Raw genomic sequence first — 15,995 nt, 5'->3', positions numbered from 1 at the left:
ATGATGAAAAATTTTACATTGCCGGTGAAAAGTTAAGGATACAAAAGCGTTCAATTAAAAACTTTCTACGTAACTTTCTTTTTTATAGAGGAATCGTATTAATTTCGTAGGTCACAATTCTATATCGATGTCATCTAAAAGAATCAGAACTAACTTTACTATTAGGTGGAGATTATAATGAATTTCTTAAACAAGCGTTCTTTGCTGGAATACCAGTAGCTTTAATAGGGGAGACAAGTCCTCAAAAAAACGCCCTGAAAAAGTTCACTTTAACAAGATATTCTTTCAAGATGTATGTGAGTTACAACTTCATCCATTTTCTTCGGAAATCGCACAACTTCGTATTAGTGGCATCTTCCAAACCCATATTGCAATCCATTTTGCAGGTAAAAATAATATATTTATGATATAAAACTATTTTTAAATTCTTATAGAAATGTTATACACATCTTTTCGAAACGGTCTGTCTAAAAAGTTCCGCGACTGCTATAAGGAGAGAATTTTTTTTTAGAATTTACCCTGAAAATATGATAGTCGTGGGACAATATTATATTTGGAAGAATTTTAATGTAAATCTCTCTCATTAATAAAACTACAATGTGATACAAAATAAGTTTGATTAATTTTACTGAAGTGCATTATAAAAATCTTTGAAATATTGTAAATTTGTATCACAACTACTATATTTTCAAGGTAAATTTTAAAAGAAAATTCTCTCCGTGGGATTTAAAAAATCGAAAAAAATTGAAAAAAATTTGTTTTATTTTTACATAGTCCTACATAGTCTTCTTATAACTTAAAACATTGATTATAATATTCATGATTATAATATTCAATTTATAATTTTTGGAAACATTTTTATAGGCTTTTTTTGAAATTCTCTTTAATTTTCGCATTCACATTAGTTTAGATATTCTCTAAATCATCGTTCTTTCTTTATGTAATTACTTGAGTTAAGGAAACAGAAAAAAGGCAAACGGAGCTAAATCAAATATGTATATAAATCAAATAAACTATGAAGGATGAAGCACAAGAATTTGTTTTCATGCTAAAAATTGGATCACAATTTCAATCGTGTCGCGCAGCAAAAAATCTCTTTCCTTCCATTGATTTTTACAAAAGGATTCAATGTGTTCGACCAGATCATTAGAAGGAAAAAGATTTTTTTTGCTACACAACACGCTCGCCTACACAGCTCGAATTGTAATCCAATTTTTAACATGAAAATAAATTCCTGTATATAAAATATTGTATTAATTCTATATAAGTATTTGATCGATATCTAGATTTTCTTGTTGGAAGCAAATCTTTCTCTAAAAATTTAACTTTTTTCATAAGAATATTAATCTTACGAAGGAATACTCTTTGAAGAACTGTGGCTGGATCATTTTTAATGATCTCTATTGGATAACCAATAGAAATCATAAATTGTTCCACATAAAATATAGTATTCAAAACAACAATAAAAAAGTTTTTGGGTTTAATTTTTTAGATCTTTGCAATAAAAAAATATATACGAGTAATCTTCAAAAACTAATGAATATCCATTAATTAGAGACTCAAAATACTTTGGGTCTAAAGTGATTCTGCTAGCAATCGAAGGTTAATCAGCTTTGTTTCTAAGTAAAATAATATAATAATTTCGTCGTATCATTCATTACAGAGAACAAAAGATTCACCGTGGGCGAATCCGGAAGGATTTTATATTATAGTTGATAAAGAAACTGAAACACGAGGTTGTATAAACGCTCGTTTATTTCTCTGGACGGCATGGAAATATGACTTGCTCTCTGTTATATTTCCATGCATCGATCCACACGAAGGAATTGTGTATTACACATTTAATCCGTATTCTAACAGTACGCCAACCGATTGGAATGAAGTAGGCCGCATAAAAGGACGAGAGGGCCATCCTTGGATAATGTTGAAAAGAAAATTTGAAAAGGGTAACTTCTTTATGTCTGATGAAACACATTATAAACGAATTAATTTTTAAATCTCCTAATATAAAAGGAAATTTTATCTTTATTTATATTACATGAATTTTATTAAAAAAATTCTTTAATTCTTAAAATATTACGTTGTCCTATAATATATTGTTAATTACATTCGAGTGTTACGAACATATATTAAATAATTCATATAATGATTTGAAATTTTAATTAAATTTAAAAAGACTTAAAATTTTACGATGTTAGAAAAAATAATTATAGCAGCATAAGATCTAATACATGTTTCCAAATATATATATTGAAAAATAAACTTTATTAGAATTATTCTATAATATTATTCTATAATATTATTATATAATATATATATTAATTAAAAGCTAAAAAGCAATAAATGTTCCAAGACAAAAAACTAGTAATATTGTTTGCACTATTCTGCATTTTGAAGCACAAGCCATTTTTAAAGAATTTATACGACAATCATTGTGTTTTCTTTAGAAACAGAGATGTGCAAAAATCTGAATTTCGATAAAACGATAACTCTGCAAGGCTATAAGATCCGATTAAACGCCGTTGAAATGGAACCATATATAAAAATCGATTCGAGTTTATCGGATGAAGAGAAATTTCGCGGCGATAATAGCGAAATCATCAAGATATTATTACACAAATTAAAAGCGTCTCTGTCAATCAAGATTTATAATGGCAGTATCTACGGACTCGGCGGTATAGGACCGAATGGTACTCTAGAGGGTTTGATGGCTCCTTTGAGCGATGGCAAAATAGACATGGGCATGAATACGAGACATTTGTTTATATTGTGGAAAGTCAGGTACACACAATAATAAATGAATTAGAGGAAGATCTAAAAGAGAATGTTAAGTTAGGGCCGCTTTTCGGCCAAAAAGTTCTGAGGTGTACAAATTATACATCGTATCAAATAGCTTAAGTGAAGTCGAATAGTACATCGCTTATCTTGGAGAAATATCAAAAACATGGAAGAAATCGTGATCAAAACAAATAAATCATTTATATTTCATTATTTATATTATCACATTTATTGAACAAATAAGAAAAAGTAAGACAAGAATTGAGTAATAAGGATTGCATTATTTACAAAAGCTTCTTTTTGAGAAGAAAAATTCTGCAAGATATACAATTTGACGTCATAATTGTATAACGCAATAAGATATAACTGTATATTCACTGTAGAACAACTTTGTTATAATCTCTATACGTATACCAAAGGCGTAGTAGGAATAGAATACGCAGGCATATTACAAGACGTTTTTAACGCTTGTGGAATTTTATCTTTATTGTTTAACAAAGTAAGAATAAAATGATAGTTGCAAGCATTACGAGTGTCAATTGGAACGCAACTCTAATAAAATATGAAAAGCGACATTATTGTTTTTTTTAAATACTTTCCATATGCATTACTGTCCTGAAAAAATGTATAATATTTATTGAAAAAATTCCATGTAATCACTTTTTCATAATTATTCTCAGAATCTCAAAGGCGAATTTTTCTATGATTTTGATGTTTCCCAAGATAAACAATATACCATTCTAATCCGCTTGAGTAGCTCTTTGATATATAATTTATATATCTCGGAACTTTTTTATTTTGGCCGATAACTTTTTTATTTGGTCCTGTCTTAACGTTCTCCTTTGATTTTTTTTATTATTTGAAAAAGAAATATCGGTTTTTATGAATTCGAATCTAGAACTCTATTAAGTCAAGTTTACGAGAAAATAGGGACAAAATTTTTAAAATTTTATAGCTGACAATCATCCGGTGCCATTCGACGCCATCGTAATATAATATCTCATAATAAATATAAAAAATTAATGTAGAATAATATTTAATAAATGAATAATATTAATATAATAATAATAATAATAATAATGAATAACATTTATCTTTCAGATACACATATCCCCATACAAAAACAGGTGTCTGTGTGATAGCACAACCACATTCAAAAGTCTCCCAATATACCAAGCTGATAATGTTTATGTCACCAGAAGTGATAGTAGGAATTGTCATAATGTGTCTGTTGGCTTATGTACTATTTATGAAGAGCGAAGGGTACATAAAAGCCAGCTTACAGGTGATAAGACTTATAATCTGCGTGGGAATTCTACATCCACCAAAAATTAATTCCACCAGAATTTTTATATGCATGATATTGATTCTGTTCCTCAACATAAACGCTTTATTCCAAAGTCACCTGTCGGCATTGCTCACCGTGCCGATTTATTACCGTGATATTGACACTATAGAAAGTCTTAAGGTAATAATAAAGTTTTATTTTATTGTTTTCACATATATGACTACAAATCTAAATATTTATTTTTATTTATATTATTTATATCAACATAAACTAAACGAAAACAGAGTCATCTTTTCCTATTTTTTGTGAAATACGGAGTTCTGTAAAAGAATAGTAAATATCGAATGATATCTTTTTAAATAAAAAAGAAAATTTTGAAGCTAAAATGATTTTAATAGTTTCGTTTTTGTTTTATTACAACTTCAATTGTTTTAAATTTTATTTAATAGACAGATCTCTTTAACACAATAATAAAACTATTTTCCTCTTAAAATAAAATTATTGATGCTTGATAGCACGGCATCACTAATCGATAATACGTGATATATATGTATGTAGATATTTATTTACACGCTGATACACACACACACACACACACACACACACACACACACACACACACACACACACACACACACACACACACACACACACACACACACACACACACACACACACACACACACACACACACACGTGTGTATTAAATATGTGTATTAAATATATTATGATAAGTTTCAACAAGATAATTTAATTGACGCTATTAATATTTTTTTAAATAATGGATATCCTCTACATTTTATTTTCTCGACTATTCATAATAGAATTAAATTTCATATCAACAATATTTATAATTTGAATAATAACATAGAAAAATTTTTTACTATTTCACATGTTAATAAAATATCTGAAAGATTTACACCTATTGTTAACATTTAATTGTAAATTGGCTTTTACCCCTAACACATTAAAAAATTTCATAAAAAGAGGAAAGGATAAGCTGGAACATGTACATAATCAAAATGTAGTATTAATAAGTATTAATTTTTTTTTGTTCACAGTAACTTTTTAGTACTTTCTACTTTGATTTCTGATATAATATAATTGACTCGCAACTTACTATACAAAATGAAGAATACGTATTTTAGAATTATAATGATTTATTTTAGATTTATAAGGAATTTTGTAATATTATTTATTTGTTTTATAGCGATGTTTGAATAAATTTACCGCAACATTGAATAACTCGAGCGGAGTCGAAACGTATGTTTTTGTCCTTTGTTATTATTATATGAATTTTATGATCTAAATTAAAATTCTTTTGCTACTAAAAATATTGGTTCTTCTGCCCTTCTTTTATTGTATCATAATACATTTGATACATATATATATATAAACATATATGTCCAATATAGTACAATATGTTTGAGATTTGAATTATATTTGTCTTTTTACAGAAATCCGGATACATTATATACGGACCGCGTCAATTCAAACTATTATTGAACGATCCTGTACTGGAATCGCGCTATGTGGAAGTCACGTACGAAGAATGCAAGGAACACGTAGAGAATTCGACGAACGCTGTGTGTTTGGGGGACTGTCTCCACCTGTACTACAGAATTAAGGATAAAGGCCTTATTAAATCGAGAATACTGGTAGAGTTAACAAAATCCTATGTCACTCGCGAAGATTGGCCATTGTACCAACGAGTAAATGATATTATTCGATACATGATGCAGGCCGGCTTAATCATAAAATCTCGAGCTGATTCTACCATGGAAATTAAACGTGAAAGATTTAAAAATGATACGAAGAAAAAAGGCTTTAAAGTGATGTTGCTGAAACAGCTTGCGTTCAGCTTTTATTTTCTCATCACGGGATATACTTGCGCCACTATAATTTTCATATTGGAATTGATAATTGGTCAATTGGTTTCTAGATCTGAGAACCAAATAGGAATCAAAAAGAGTACGGGAAAGAAACTAAAAACTAAACAAACGACGAAATCCCGAAAATTAGCTTGGAATTAAGAAAGCGATTTTATGCAGAATTTATTTGAAGCTTTTTTTTTATAGATTGAATCTTGCGAAAAAAATAGTAAAATGATGTAATGCACACTTCGCAGAATGTTTAACTATTATTAATTATGTGGTGTGATATAGCATCTTCTCTTATTGAATCATTGAAACTTGTATGAAGATAAATATCTTCAAGCGAAATATCTTGCAAACGAATTTTATTCGGAAAATATAATTCTCATAATATAATTCTCATATATACATCGAAATCACATCTGATTATCTTCCTCCATTGTATTTATTTAGCACTGTCTAATATCTAGTCCAAGTGAGTCTGAATCTTCAAAATATGATTAAACAAATTTGTAATATAATTAATATTATATAATACAATACTATATGAAAGAAGAGAAAATTTATAATATATGAAATAATACATTTAGGAATATTATATTTAAATAAAATAGAAAAGTCGATATATGAAATCAATATATGAAAGAATGTATACTTTATTTTAATAATTATATTCACGTTATGTAACAATATAATATTGTGTTGAAAGAATAGACTGTAAAATTTTATCAAATCATTAATAAAAATAATATTGCATATTTTCATTTCAATTTTCTAAAATATGATATATATTATATATACCTAAAAACATATATTTGAATAAAATCACAAATAAAAATTACAACGCAATAAGCATAAGAATCAATCGACAATTTTCTAAAGAAAAATTGTTGACCTAATTATAAGCTTATTATTGTCATTTATTATTTAGATCTTCTGGCATTTAACAGTAACTTTTTGAAAAATTATTTATTTTGCAGGAGCAAATCCCACTTGATTGTTTCTCATATCGAACTCCGTATAGTACCGACGAAGAAATACATTACCCAAAATCCATGTTGGACTGTTCTCATACAAAACTGTATCTATAAAGGCGCTTGTACATATAGTATGATTATATCGTTTGAGCTATAACAAATTGAATGCCGCATAATGTTTCTATTCTAAAACATTTTACAATTTCACGATATTTACCTTAATAATATAATCTTCACTAGTAAGTTCAAATGATTTACCACCTAGGTCGAAGTAGATACTGGGCAAATTATAAATCTTGTTACAGTCCGCCTTTAAACGAAGCTTAATGTTAGTAAATATTTATTAGTATATTTTAGTAATTTATTTAACATTGTTGTAAAAGAATCATTGCAGAGTTATCTATTATTTACAATTGTTACTCCATTAATTTCAAATCCTATGTATCTGTTAATAGCTTCGATTTCTATTGACGGTCCAATTATCTGGGAAGTGCTCGTGTCAATGATAGCTTCACAGTGCAAACACATGGTGCTATGTCTTATATAAATCCTAAAATATGATAGCATTAACAAATAGCTGGCATATAATCCGCGGTTGACATACTTTAGAAAACAATAATGTACCGATTTATCATAAAGTGCCAGTATCCATCATTGGTAACAGGAACATAGGTAAGCTCGCCATTGTAAAGATCGGGGTCAGAGCCACCAATTATTAATTCACTATCAACTGGTGAAGAATATCTGTATAGATTATATATTTTTTAATATAAAAGGGCAATAATATTTTCTAATATAGAAAGACCACTTATTTAAGTAAAAAACTTTTAGATACGCATGGTGCGCGCGCGCGCGCGCGCGCGCGCACACACACACACACACACACACACACACACACACACAGAAATACATGCCGCTTTAAATAGAAACTAAAAACGGGTTTCGATAACAAATTTTGTTGATTCATGTTTGTAAGGACAGGAATTGTTCCTTCAGCAGTTCTTATGGGATAACACATTCCTAAGATACCATCGTACTTCATCAAATGAGAGCTATATCGCTGTATCCTTGTTGCTTCCACAAATATTTGATGTGGAACGTCAAGACCAGCAATCTACACAAAATTGATATTTTTTTTTAAAAGGAAATTTTTGTAGATTATAATTGAAATGAAATCGAACTACTTTATGACTCACATTCATTGTATCACCAGATAAATATCCAGATAGATCACCATTATTGTATTCAATGTCCACTGGAGTATCATCTTGTACATATGTGTCCGATTTAGTTCCATCATATTTATTATATTTATCTATAAAAAATAAATCGTTAAACTATATTATTGTTAATACAACAAGTTCCAAAAATTCCAAAAATTAATATCTCTTTGTTCATTTAAATATATGTATATTTAACGATAATTTCAATCAAATATAACTATATTTATATTTTTTGCTACAATGCATGAATTGTATTATCATTTGTAATATCATTTGTATCTTTAGAATAAGCGTGATATATATAATAAACTGTATGTAAATGTGAAATTTATTTCTACAATATTTATTTACTTAGTGACTTTAAAATGTGAAACTTTAAAAATTTAAATTTTAAACATTTTAAAAATAATTTAAAAAATTTAACTTAAAGTATGTATGGAAGAGACATAATTCTACTACATTATCCCTATTACACTTCTTACTTACATCAATCAATAAAATAAAAAAGCAATTAAAATTATTTTCATATGTGAGAAAACTATAATATTATTAAATAATTATTTTTATTATAATTATTAAATAATTATAATATTATTTGTATAAATAATATAATTATAAACAATATGTCAAAGAAATAAATAACGATGTATAATACGTACAGCAAGTAGAAAAATCACAATTTATAGATGGTACCCAGAAATGTGGAGAACTAGTGGCAAAAAGTACTTTAAATTTCTGTGGTGGAGTTCCTATTGAGATAATGCCATAGTATGCAAAATCTATATCATGAATCAAATATTCTTTTATAACGGTAAAAGCCGAACGACTCCGTCGATGATCGATGCCAATCGATCTTCCAGTAAAATTTATTTCATGTAGCGGAATTCTTGAAGCAACATAAAGAAAACTCAATTATATTATATGTATACATGTACCATACATACATGAATATACGAATACCGTATAACGTATGTAGAACTTTCAAACAAATCGATTGGTTATCTTCAAATACTTTTTATTTTTAAAACTAATAAAACCACAACACACATATATTTTGGTATTAAGAAATAAATATTATATGTTTATTTATATATGATGTTTAGCTATTTTAGCCCGGATTTACAATGAATTTTTAAGTCTTAAGAACAAGAAATGGATGAATCACAGTGAATAATTCTCCTGGCATTCAACTGTAATTGGTCAATTGCTTACGCTTTAAGACTTAAGACTTTATTGTAGATCCAGATTTAAATTCGAATTGCTTTTTCATAACGTTAATATTATTCAAGACATGATGATAAAAATGCAAGTCTCAAAGGAATCTTTAGATAAATTTCATGATAAAATATAATAATAAAGATTCAATTGAGATAAAGCCCAAAGAAAAGAAAGAATTTTCGTGATCATCTCGCAATTTATTTTTATAACACATCTCCTAACTGAATGATTTTGTCGATGATCGATGTCATTTGATCTTCGAATAGAGTTTATCTCGTACAGCGGATTTCTTGAAGTATCAAAAACATTTAATTATATTATACGTATATATGTATCATATATTCGAATGTATAATACGAATATATGATACGAATATCATAAAGAAAAAAATATCATAAAATACATGTTACGTATGTACAACTTTCAAATAAATTTATTATTTTCAAACATCACTTAATTGTTACAGTCGCAACATTTTAGTTTATTAAGAAATAAATCCGTTTATCTATTTACGTATCGTATGCTATTTAGCTATTTTAAATGGAAATTGTTTCTTTCGTGACACTAATATTAATTAAGACATGATATATAAAGAAGATAAGAATATGATTCTCAAAGAAATTCTTCAGAAGCATTTCTTTACTCTGATAGTACGTGTTTTCTATAAATTTATTTTAATTATTGTTAAAGTATTAATCGCGAATTAATGTTTATATACGCTCACCTTTGCAATTCTGCGTTGATCAACACAGAAAGTATCGCTACCGCCACGAAAAGTTGAAACATGTTTCTCAAATTGCCTGAGCTACATAACAAGAAGATTCTAGGAACGTAGTAATTCTCTTTCGAATCTATCCACAACGTTCGGTTTATATGATATACTGAAGTACGTGTTTGTGTTTACGAGTTTAAGAGGGCGAGAAGGATAACAGAGAGAACGCTTAAAGAGTTCTAAGGCAATCCAATGCGTCAATTTTAAAAATAATGCTTCGAGATGGTTGATGCAAGAAGCTTGCGATTCATGTTCTGTGTCTTATGTAAATTTATAACAGCTTTATTTGGAATTCTTATGTTAATATATTTTGGATTAAAATTATCAAAAATTTGATTAAATTATCAGAAACTACCATATATTATTTCATTATAATGTCTTTATATAGTTGAAACGAATGTTAAACTATCCCTACTTGAATCGCACTATGTGGCAGTCACATACGAAGAGTATACAAGTGTGTATAAAGTGACTTCAATATGTGTGTAATTAGTTTTTCGCATAAAAATAATACACTATGCATGTAAAAATAGATTTACATATTTAAATGCGTAGTATAGTGTCATTTTTACACGAAAAATTAAATTACATACATATATTAAAGTCACTTTGGTAAATGTAGACAATAATGAAAGCTCAGATTCTCTTGATCTTGACATATGTTGTCCCTGAGTGATCTCCAACAGGTTTTAGCCGTTGCTCGTTACTTCGTTAAAAAGTTAACAAAAAATATTTTTAAAAATATCGTATTATTTTTATTCAAGGTACATGATCTTGATAACATATGTGCTTAAATACTCTACTAGTTTTTATATGCATCAAAATAATTCTTTTATTATCTTCTTTCGCCGTATTTAATTTAGCATTATCTATAATGGTATTTAGTTGATGTAAATTTTTTAAATACACGTGTTTAAAGTACAAATTATAATATTAATAATAAAAACATCAAGAACGGAAATACTAGTATAAAGATAAGTATTTGTAATATACAATATGTATTTGTAATATAAAATATCTTTTATGATATTTAAATAAAATTGAAAGGTCGGGGTATATGAAATCTACATACAATATCTGTGATAAAAATATATATTTTATTATAACAAATATCGTTAAACTCATAATATCATGTATCAATAGGATGCTATGCTAAAAAAATATGTTATACTCATTGATTAAATCATTGATAAAAATAATATTATATACTTTTTTAAATTTTCTAAAATACCACATACATATTTATTTAAGAATGTAATAGATAATTACAAATAACAATCATAAGATAATAAGTATAGAAATCAATGTTCTATAAAATTTATCTTAATTCGCTTATTGTTATCATTTAAATTTTTCAACATTCATTTGTATAAAACTCTAAAAAAATATGAACGTCTGTATTCGTGAATTCCAATTCGATAGTTCTCCATATCAAATTCGGTATAGTCCCGATAATTCGATGTAGTATCGATAAAGAAATACATTGCCCAAAATCCACATCGATTTTTTATATATATGCTCGGATCCCGCACCGCCTACTCAAAAGCGCTTATACATCTTTTCTGATTATTTTGTTCGAGTTATAACTTCTTTGAATGCAACATGATATTTCTATTTTCAAATAATTTAAAATGTCATTTGTCGATATTTACTTTAACTAATGAGATACTTCACCAATTACAGTGTGATTTTGTACATTTGTTATCAATTTTTTAATAATTATATTTAAAATTTTTAATAATTATATTTAAAATATTTATTAAGAAAATAAATACGTTTTTGATTTTATGGAAGATATAAGATTTGATATATTTCTAACCTTATTATTTCCAATCTTATTAATATTTGATATATTTGTACTTGGCTCATATTTGGCTTTTTATTCTTAAAAAAAAAAATACCAAATTTAAAATACGTGTGTAAAAAAAAGAAATTTGCTTTTTTGAACTAAAAATTGTATAAATTCATATATTATTAAGAAATATTATTAGGCACGAAAAATCTCTTTGATCGAATATGGCATTTTACATTTATGTGTAAAAAAGAAAATTTATAATATATAAAATAATTTCAGAATGAAAATAGGATCAAAATTTTTAAAATTTTATAGCTAACATCGTCCGGTACCGTCCAATGCCATCGTAATATAATATATATCTCATGATAAATATAAAAAATTAATGTAAAATAATATTTAATAAATTAATAATATTAATATAATAATAATATAGAATAATATTTAATAAATAATAATAATAATAATAATAATAATAATAAATAATATTTATCTTTCAGATACACATATTTTCACAAGTGATGTGATAGCACAGCCACATTTTCAAGTTTATGTCACCAGAAGTAATAGTAGGAATTATCATAATGTGTCTGTTGGCTTATGTATTATTTACGAAGAGCGAGGAGTTCATAAAAGCTTACGGGTAATAAGACTTGTAATCTGCGTGGAAATTCTACTTCCATCAAAAATTAGTTCCACCAGAATTTTTGTATGCATGATATTGATTCTGTTTTTCAACATAAATGCTTTATTCCAAAGTCTCGGTCGGCTAAGTCGGCATTGCTTATCGTGCCGATTTATTACCATGATATTGACACCAGAAAATCTTAAGGTAATAATAAAGTTTTATTTTATTGTTCGTTTTTCACATACGCGATTACAAATCTAAATATTTATTTTTACTTATATTATTTATAATCAACATAAATTAAACGAAAAAAGAATCAACTTTTCCTATCTTTTGTGAGATAAATACGGAGTTCTGTAAAAGAATAGTAAATGTCGAATGATATCTTTTTAAATAAAAAAGAGAAGATTTTGAAGCTAAAATGGTTTTAATAGTTTTGCTTTTATTTTATTACAACTTTAATTGTTTTAAATTTTATTTAATAGACAGATCCCTTTAACACAATAATAAAAACTATTTTCCTCTTAAAATAAAATTATAGTACAGTATTACTAATCGATAATATGTGTATGTAGATATTTATTTATATATTTGATACATGCATATATATATATATATATATATAAAATAAAAATACAAGTCTCAAAGAAATCTTCAGAAACATTTCATTATATTATTATTTCTGACACATAATGTACATTTTTTCACAAATTTATTCTGATTATTGTTGAAGTATTTATCTCGAATCAAACGTTTGTACATGCATCTCACCTTAGCAATTTCGCATTGATCAGCACGAAAAGTATCGCAATCATCACAAAAAGTCAAACATGTTTACCGAATTCTCTAAATATTAAAAATATAAAAATTAAAAAAGATTTTAGAAGCATTGTTTTTCTCATTCGTGAGTTCATCAGAATTGGAATGCACAGAAAAAGAGCACAGTCAACCACTCCAGCAATGCCGTTTCTATACAAACTTATGTACCTTGTGTCATAAGAATGACAACAAAGAATGAAAAGTGTTTTGAAAGTGATCCCAATAGTTTTTTCTCTGAACTGATCTCAATTTAAAAAAAAATAGGCTGTTCTAAATCATTAGTAAAAATAATTGCACATCTCCGTTCTAATTTTTTAAAATATAAAATATAATATATGTATTTATCTAACTGTATTAGATAATTGCAAATAAGAATTACAAGATAACATCCATAAGAATCAAGAATCAATGCTTTAATAACATTTTATCCAATTATTGTCATTTAAATCTTCTACCACATTTAACAGTAATATTTTAAGAAATTATTTATCTTATAGGGGCAAATCCCATTTGATTTTTCCCCATGTCGAATTTTATATAATATCGACGAAGAAACAGATTGCCTAAAACCCATGTTGGACCGTCCTTATCCGAAATGTTATTATCTTCGAAAGGGCTTATACAGAATATATCAGAGCTTAACGTAGACTGTAATGAATTGAATACGTTATGATGTTTCTATTCTAAGGCAAATTTAAAATGTTATCTGAAGACACAGTAGTGTCTCGGCGCTATTTAACAATATTTACCTTAATTATATAGTCTTTGCTAGTAAGTTCGAATACTTTTCCACCTATGATAAAATAGATATCGGGCAACTTATAAATCTTTTTACAGTCCACCTTTAAATGAAATTAAGTATTATCAATTCATATGTATTAATATAACCAGTTATATTAATCCATTAACCAATCTATTAATATATAAACATTTATTATTAATTTATGTTAGTGGTTTATTTAGTATTATTAAAAGAGAATTATTACAAGAATTACTGTAAGAAGTGTCATCTATTACTTACAATTGCTGGATCACTAAGACTAATAGTTCTAATATATTTATTAATAACTGCGATAGCCGATGGTGGTCCAGATATCCGGAAATTACTCGAGTCGATAATAGCTTGACAGTCATTCTCGCATAATATATTATTATTTCCTAGTTGAACTCTAAAGTACAATAGCATTAACAATTAACTATATAATATAGTCCGTGATTAACATATGTAAGTGTAATTTAGAAAATAATGATGTACTTATTCATGTTAAATTGCCAGTATCCTTTGCGAGTAACATTAACATTCGTCAATTTACCTATATAAAGACTACTATCGATATCACCAAATATTAGTTCACCGACTATTTCAGATGTCAAGAATCTATAAAGATTATACATTATTAAATAAAATTCTTTAATAAAAAATCAAATAAACGAGCAATTAATTGGATCAAAGATTAAAACTAGTTTATTGAACATCAACAATTAATTCATTAATAATTTATGCATAGAATGTTTCGACTATATAAAATCTTCTTCAGATAATTAAAATAGGTATAATCAATATAGCCAAGAGGAAAATTGAAATATAAAAAAAAAATCAAATATCTAACAATAAGTAACTAAAATACGTATATACACGTCTATGCTTGTGTAACATAGATGAAAATTATTGCGCTGAATATAATAACTTATGCGATTGTCACAGCTAAACAGTATCATGACTACCTTGCTTTATTTTATCATAAAAAATAAATTAAAAGTTTAGAAACAAATTAAATACATGAAATTCCTACAAATTAAAACATTGGAAAAATCGATATTATAATAAAGATAAAAATCGATCATGAAGCCACATCATAGGTTGAAGTTAATAATACATTAAACAATATATTTTTTAATATGGAAAAAACAATATTTCTAATGTGGAAAAATAAATTGTTTAAGTAAAAAATTTTTGTCAATTCTCTTAACATTTAACGATAACTCCCTGAAAAGATATTAATACAGACGCACGTAGCATATACAAAAAGTACATACTTTCTCTTCATATAGATACTAAAAATGGGTCGCAACAATAGGTCTTGTTGAACCATGTTAGTAAGAATGGGAATTCCTGTAATAGCTGATGTGGAATAACCCATTCCCACGATTCCGTGATAATTTGGATTAAACGGTAACTGCCGTTTATAGCTTATTGCTTTTCCAAATGTCTGATTTTGAATAGCAATTGGGTTAATAAAACCAAACTACAAAGAATTAATGTTTTTAAGAAAACTTTTATAAATTAAAATCGTTAAATGTAATTTGCTTGACTCACATACGCTACATCAGTAGATAAATATCCGGAGATAACATCACCATTGTATTCAATATCGAATGAAGTATTACTTGGTATGTAGGTCATTGATTTGCTATCATCAAAATTCATATTTGATTTTGAGCCTATAAAAAGAAAATCAGTTAATAGAGAGAGAGAGAGAGAGAGAGAGAGAGAGAGAGAGAGAGAGAGAGAGAGAGAGAGAGAGAGAGTAGTAGAGAGAGTAAGTAGTAGTAGTAAGTAAGTAAGTAAGTAAGTAAGTAAGTAGTAGTAGTAAGTAGTAAGTAGTAGTAGTAGTAGTAGTAG

The 15,995-nt window shown here is 27.0% G+C and overlaps 3 protein-coding genes across 3 annotated transcripts in view; 1 reads left to right on the top strand and 2 right to left on the bottom strand.

Moving 5' to 3' along the window:
- LOC105618761 lies at nucleotides 1-6,099 on the top strand. The gene is made up of 6 exons (XM_012200295.1): nucleotides 1-24; nucleotides 111-386; nucleotides 1,664-1,946; nucleotides 2,448-2,781; nucleotides 3,880-4,246; nucleotides 5,524-6,099. Exons 1-6 carry the CDS (start codon nucleotides 1-3, stop codon nucleotides 6,097-6,099), a joined length of 1,860 nt encoding a protein of 619 aa, XP_012055685.1.
- Nucleotides 6,100-6,909: 810 nt separating this feature from the next.
- LOC105626994 (lysosomal aspartic protease-like) lies at nucleotides 6,910-10,144 on the bottom strand. The gene is made up of 8 exons (XM_012208280.1): nucleotides 10,083-10,144; nucleotides 8,800-9,026; nucleotides 8,114-8,232; nucleotides 7,832-8,031; nucleotides 7,542-7,661; nucleotides 7,329-7,467; nucleotides 7,135-7,227; nucleotides 6,910-7,068 (listed from the first exon to the last, which is right to left on the bottom strand). Exons 1-8 carry the CDS (start codon nucleotides 10,142-10,144, stop codon nucleotides 6,910-6,912), a joined length of 1,119 nt encoding a protein of 372 aa, XP_012063670.1.
- Nucleotides 10,145-13,858: 3,714 nt separating this feature from the next.
- Nucleotides 13,859-15,995, bottom strand: part of LOC105626983 (lysosomal aspartic protease-like) — a 3,462-nt gene continuing 1,325 nt past the window's right edge. The window contains exons 3-8 of the mRNA XM_012208270.1: nucleotides 15,690-15,814; nucleotides 15,410-15,618; nucleotides 14,628-14,750; nucleotides 14,394-14,541; nucleotides 14,122-14,214; nucleotides 13,859-14,020 (exon numbers count right to left, since the gene is read on the bottom strand). Coding sequence (XP_012063660.1) covers nucleotides 13,859-14,020; nucleotides 14,122-14,214; nucleotides 14,394-14,541; nucleotides 14,628-14,750; nucleotides 15,410-15,618; nucleotides 15,690-15,814 — 860 coding nt within the window. The remainder of the gene's footprint in view (nucleotides 14,021-14,121; nucleotides 14,215-14,393; nucleotides 14,542-14,627; nucleotides 14,751-15,409; nucleotides 15,619-15,689; nucleotides 15,815-15,995) is intronic.

Source organism: Atta cephalotes (assembly GCF_000143395.1).
Source record: "Atta cephalotes unplaced genomic scaffold scaffold00001, whole genome shotgun sequence".
NCBI classification, from domain to species: Eukaryota; Metazoa; Arthropoda; class Insecta; order Hymenoptera; family Formicidae; genus Atta; species Atta cephalotes.
The sequence above is the reverse complement of the archived record's forward strand: the minus strand, read 5'-3'. Positions and strand labels throughout refer to the sequence as shown.

Coding starts and splice junctions, on each gene's coding strand:
- LOC105626994 (XM_012208280.1), bottom strand. CDS start 10,144: ATGTTTCAACTTTTCGTGGCGGTAGCGATACTTTCTGTGTTGATCAAC. Junction 8,233..8,799: donor TTGTGATTTTTCTACTTGCT/GTACGTATTATA, acceptor TATTTTTTATAG/ATAAATATAATAAATATGAT. Junction 8,032..8,113: donor TATCTGGTGATACAATGAAT/GTGAGTCATAAA, acceptor AATTTTGTGTAG/ATTGCTGGTCTTGACGTTCC.
- LOC105618761 (XM_012200295.1), top strand. CDS start 1: ATGATGAAAAATTTTACATTGCCG. Junction 1,947..2,447: donor GAAAAGAAAATTTGAAAAGG/GTAACTTCTTTA, acceptor TGTTTTCTTTAG/AAACAGAGATGTGCAAAAAT. Junction 4,247..5,523: donor ACACTATAGAAAGTCTTAAG/GTAATAATAAAG, acceptor GTCTTTTTACAG/AAATCCGGATACATTATATA.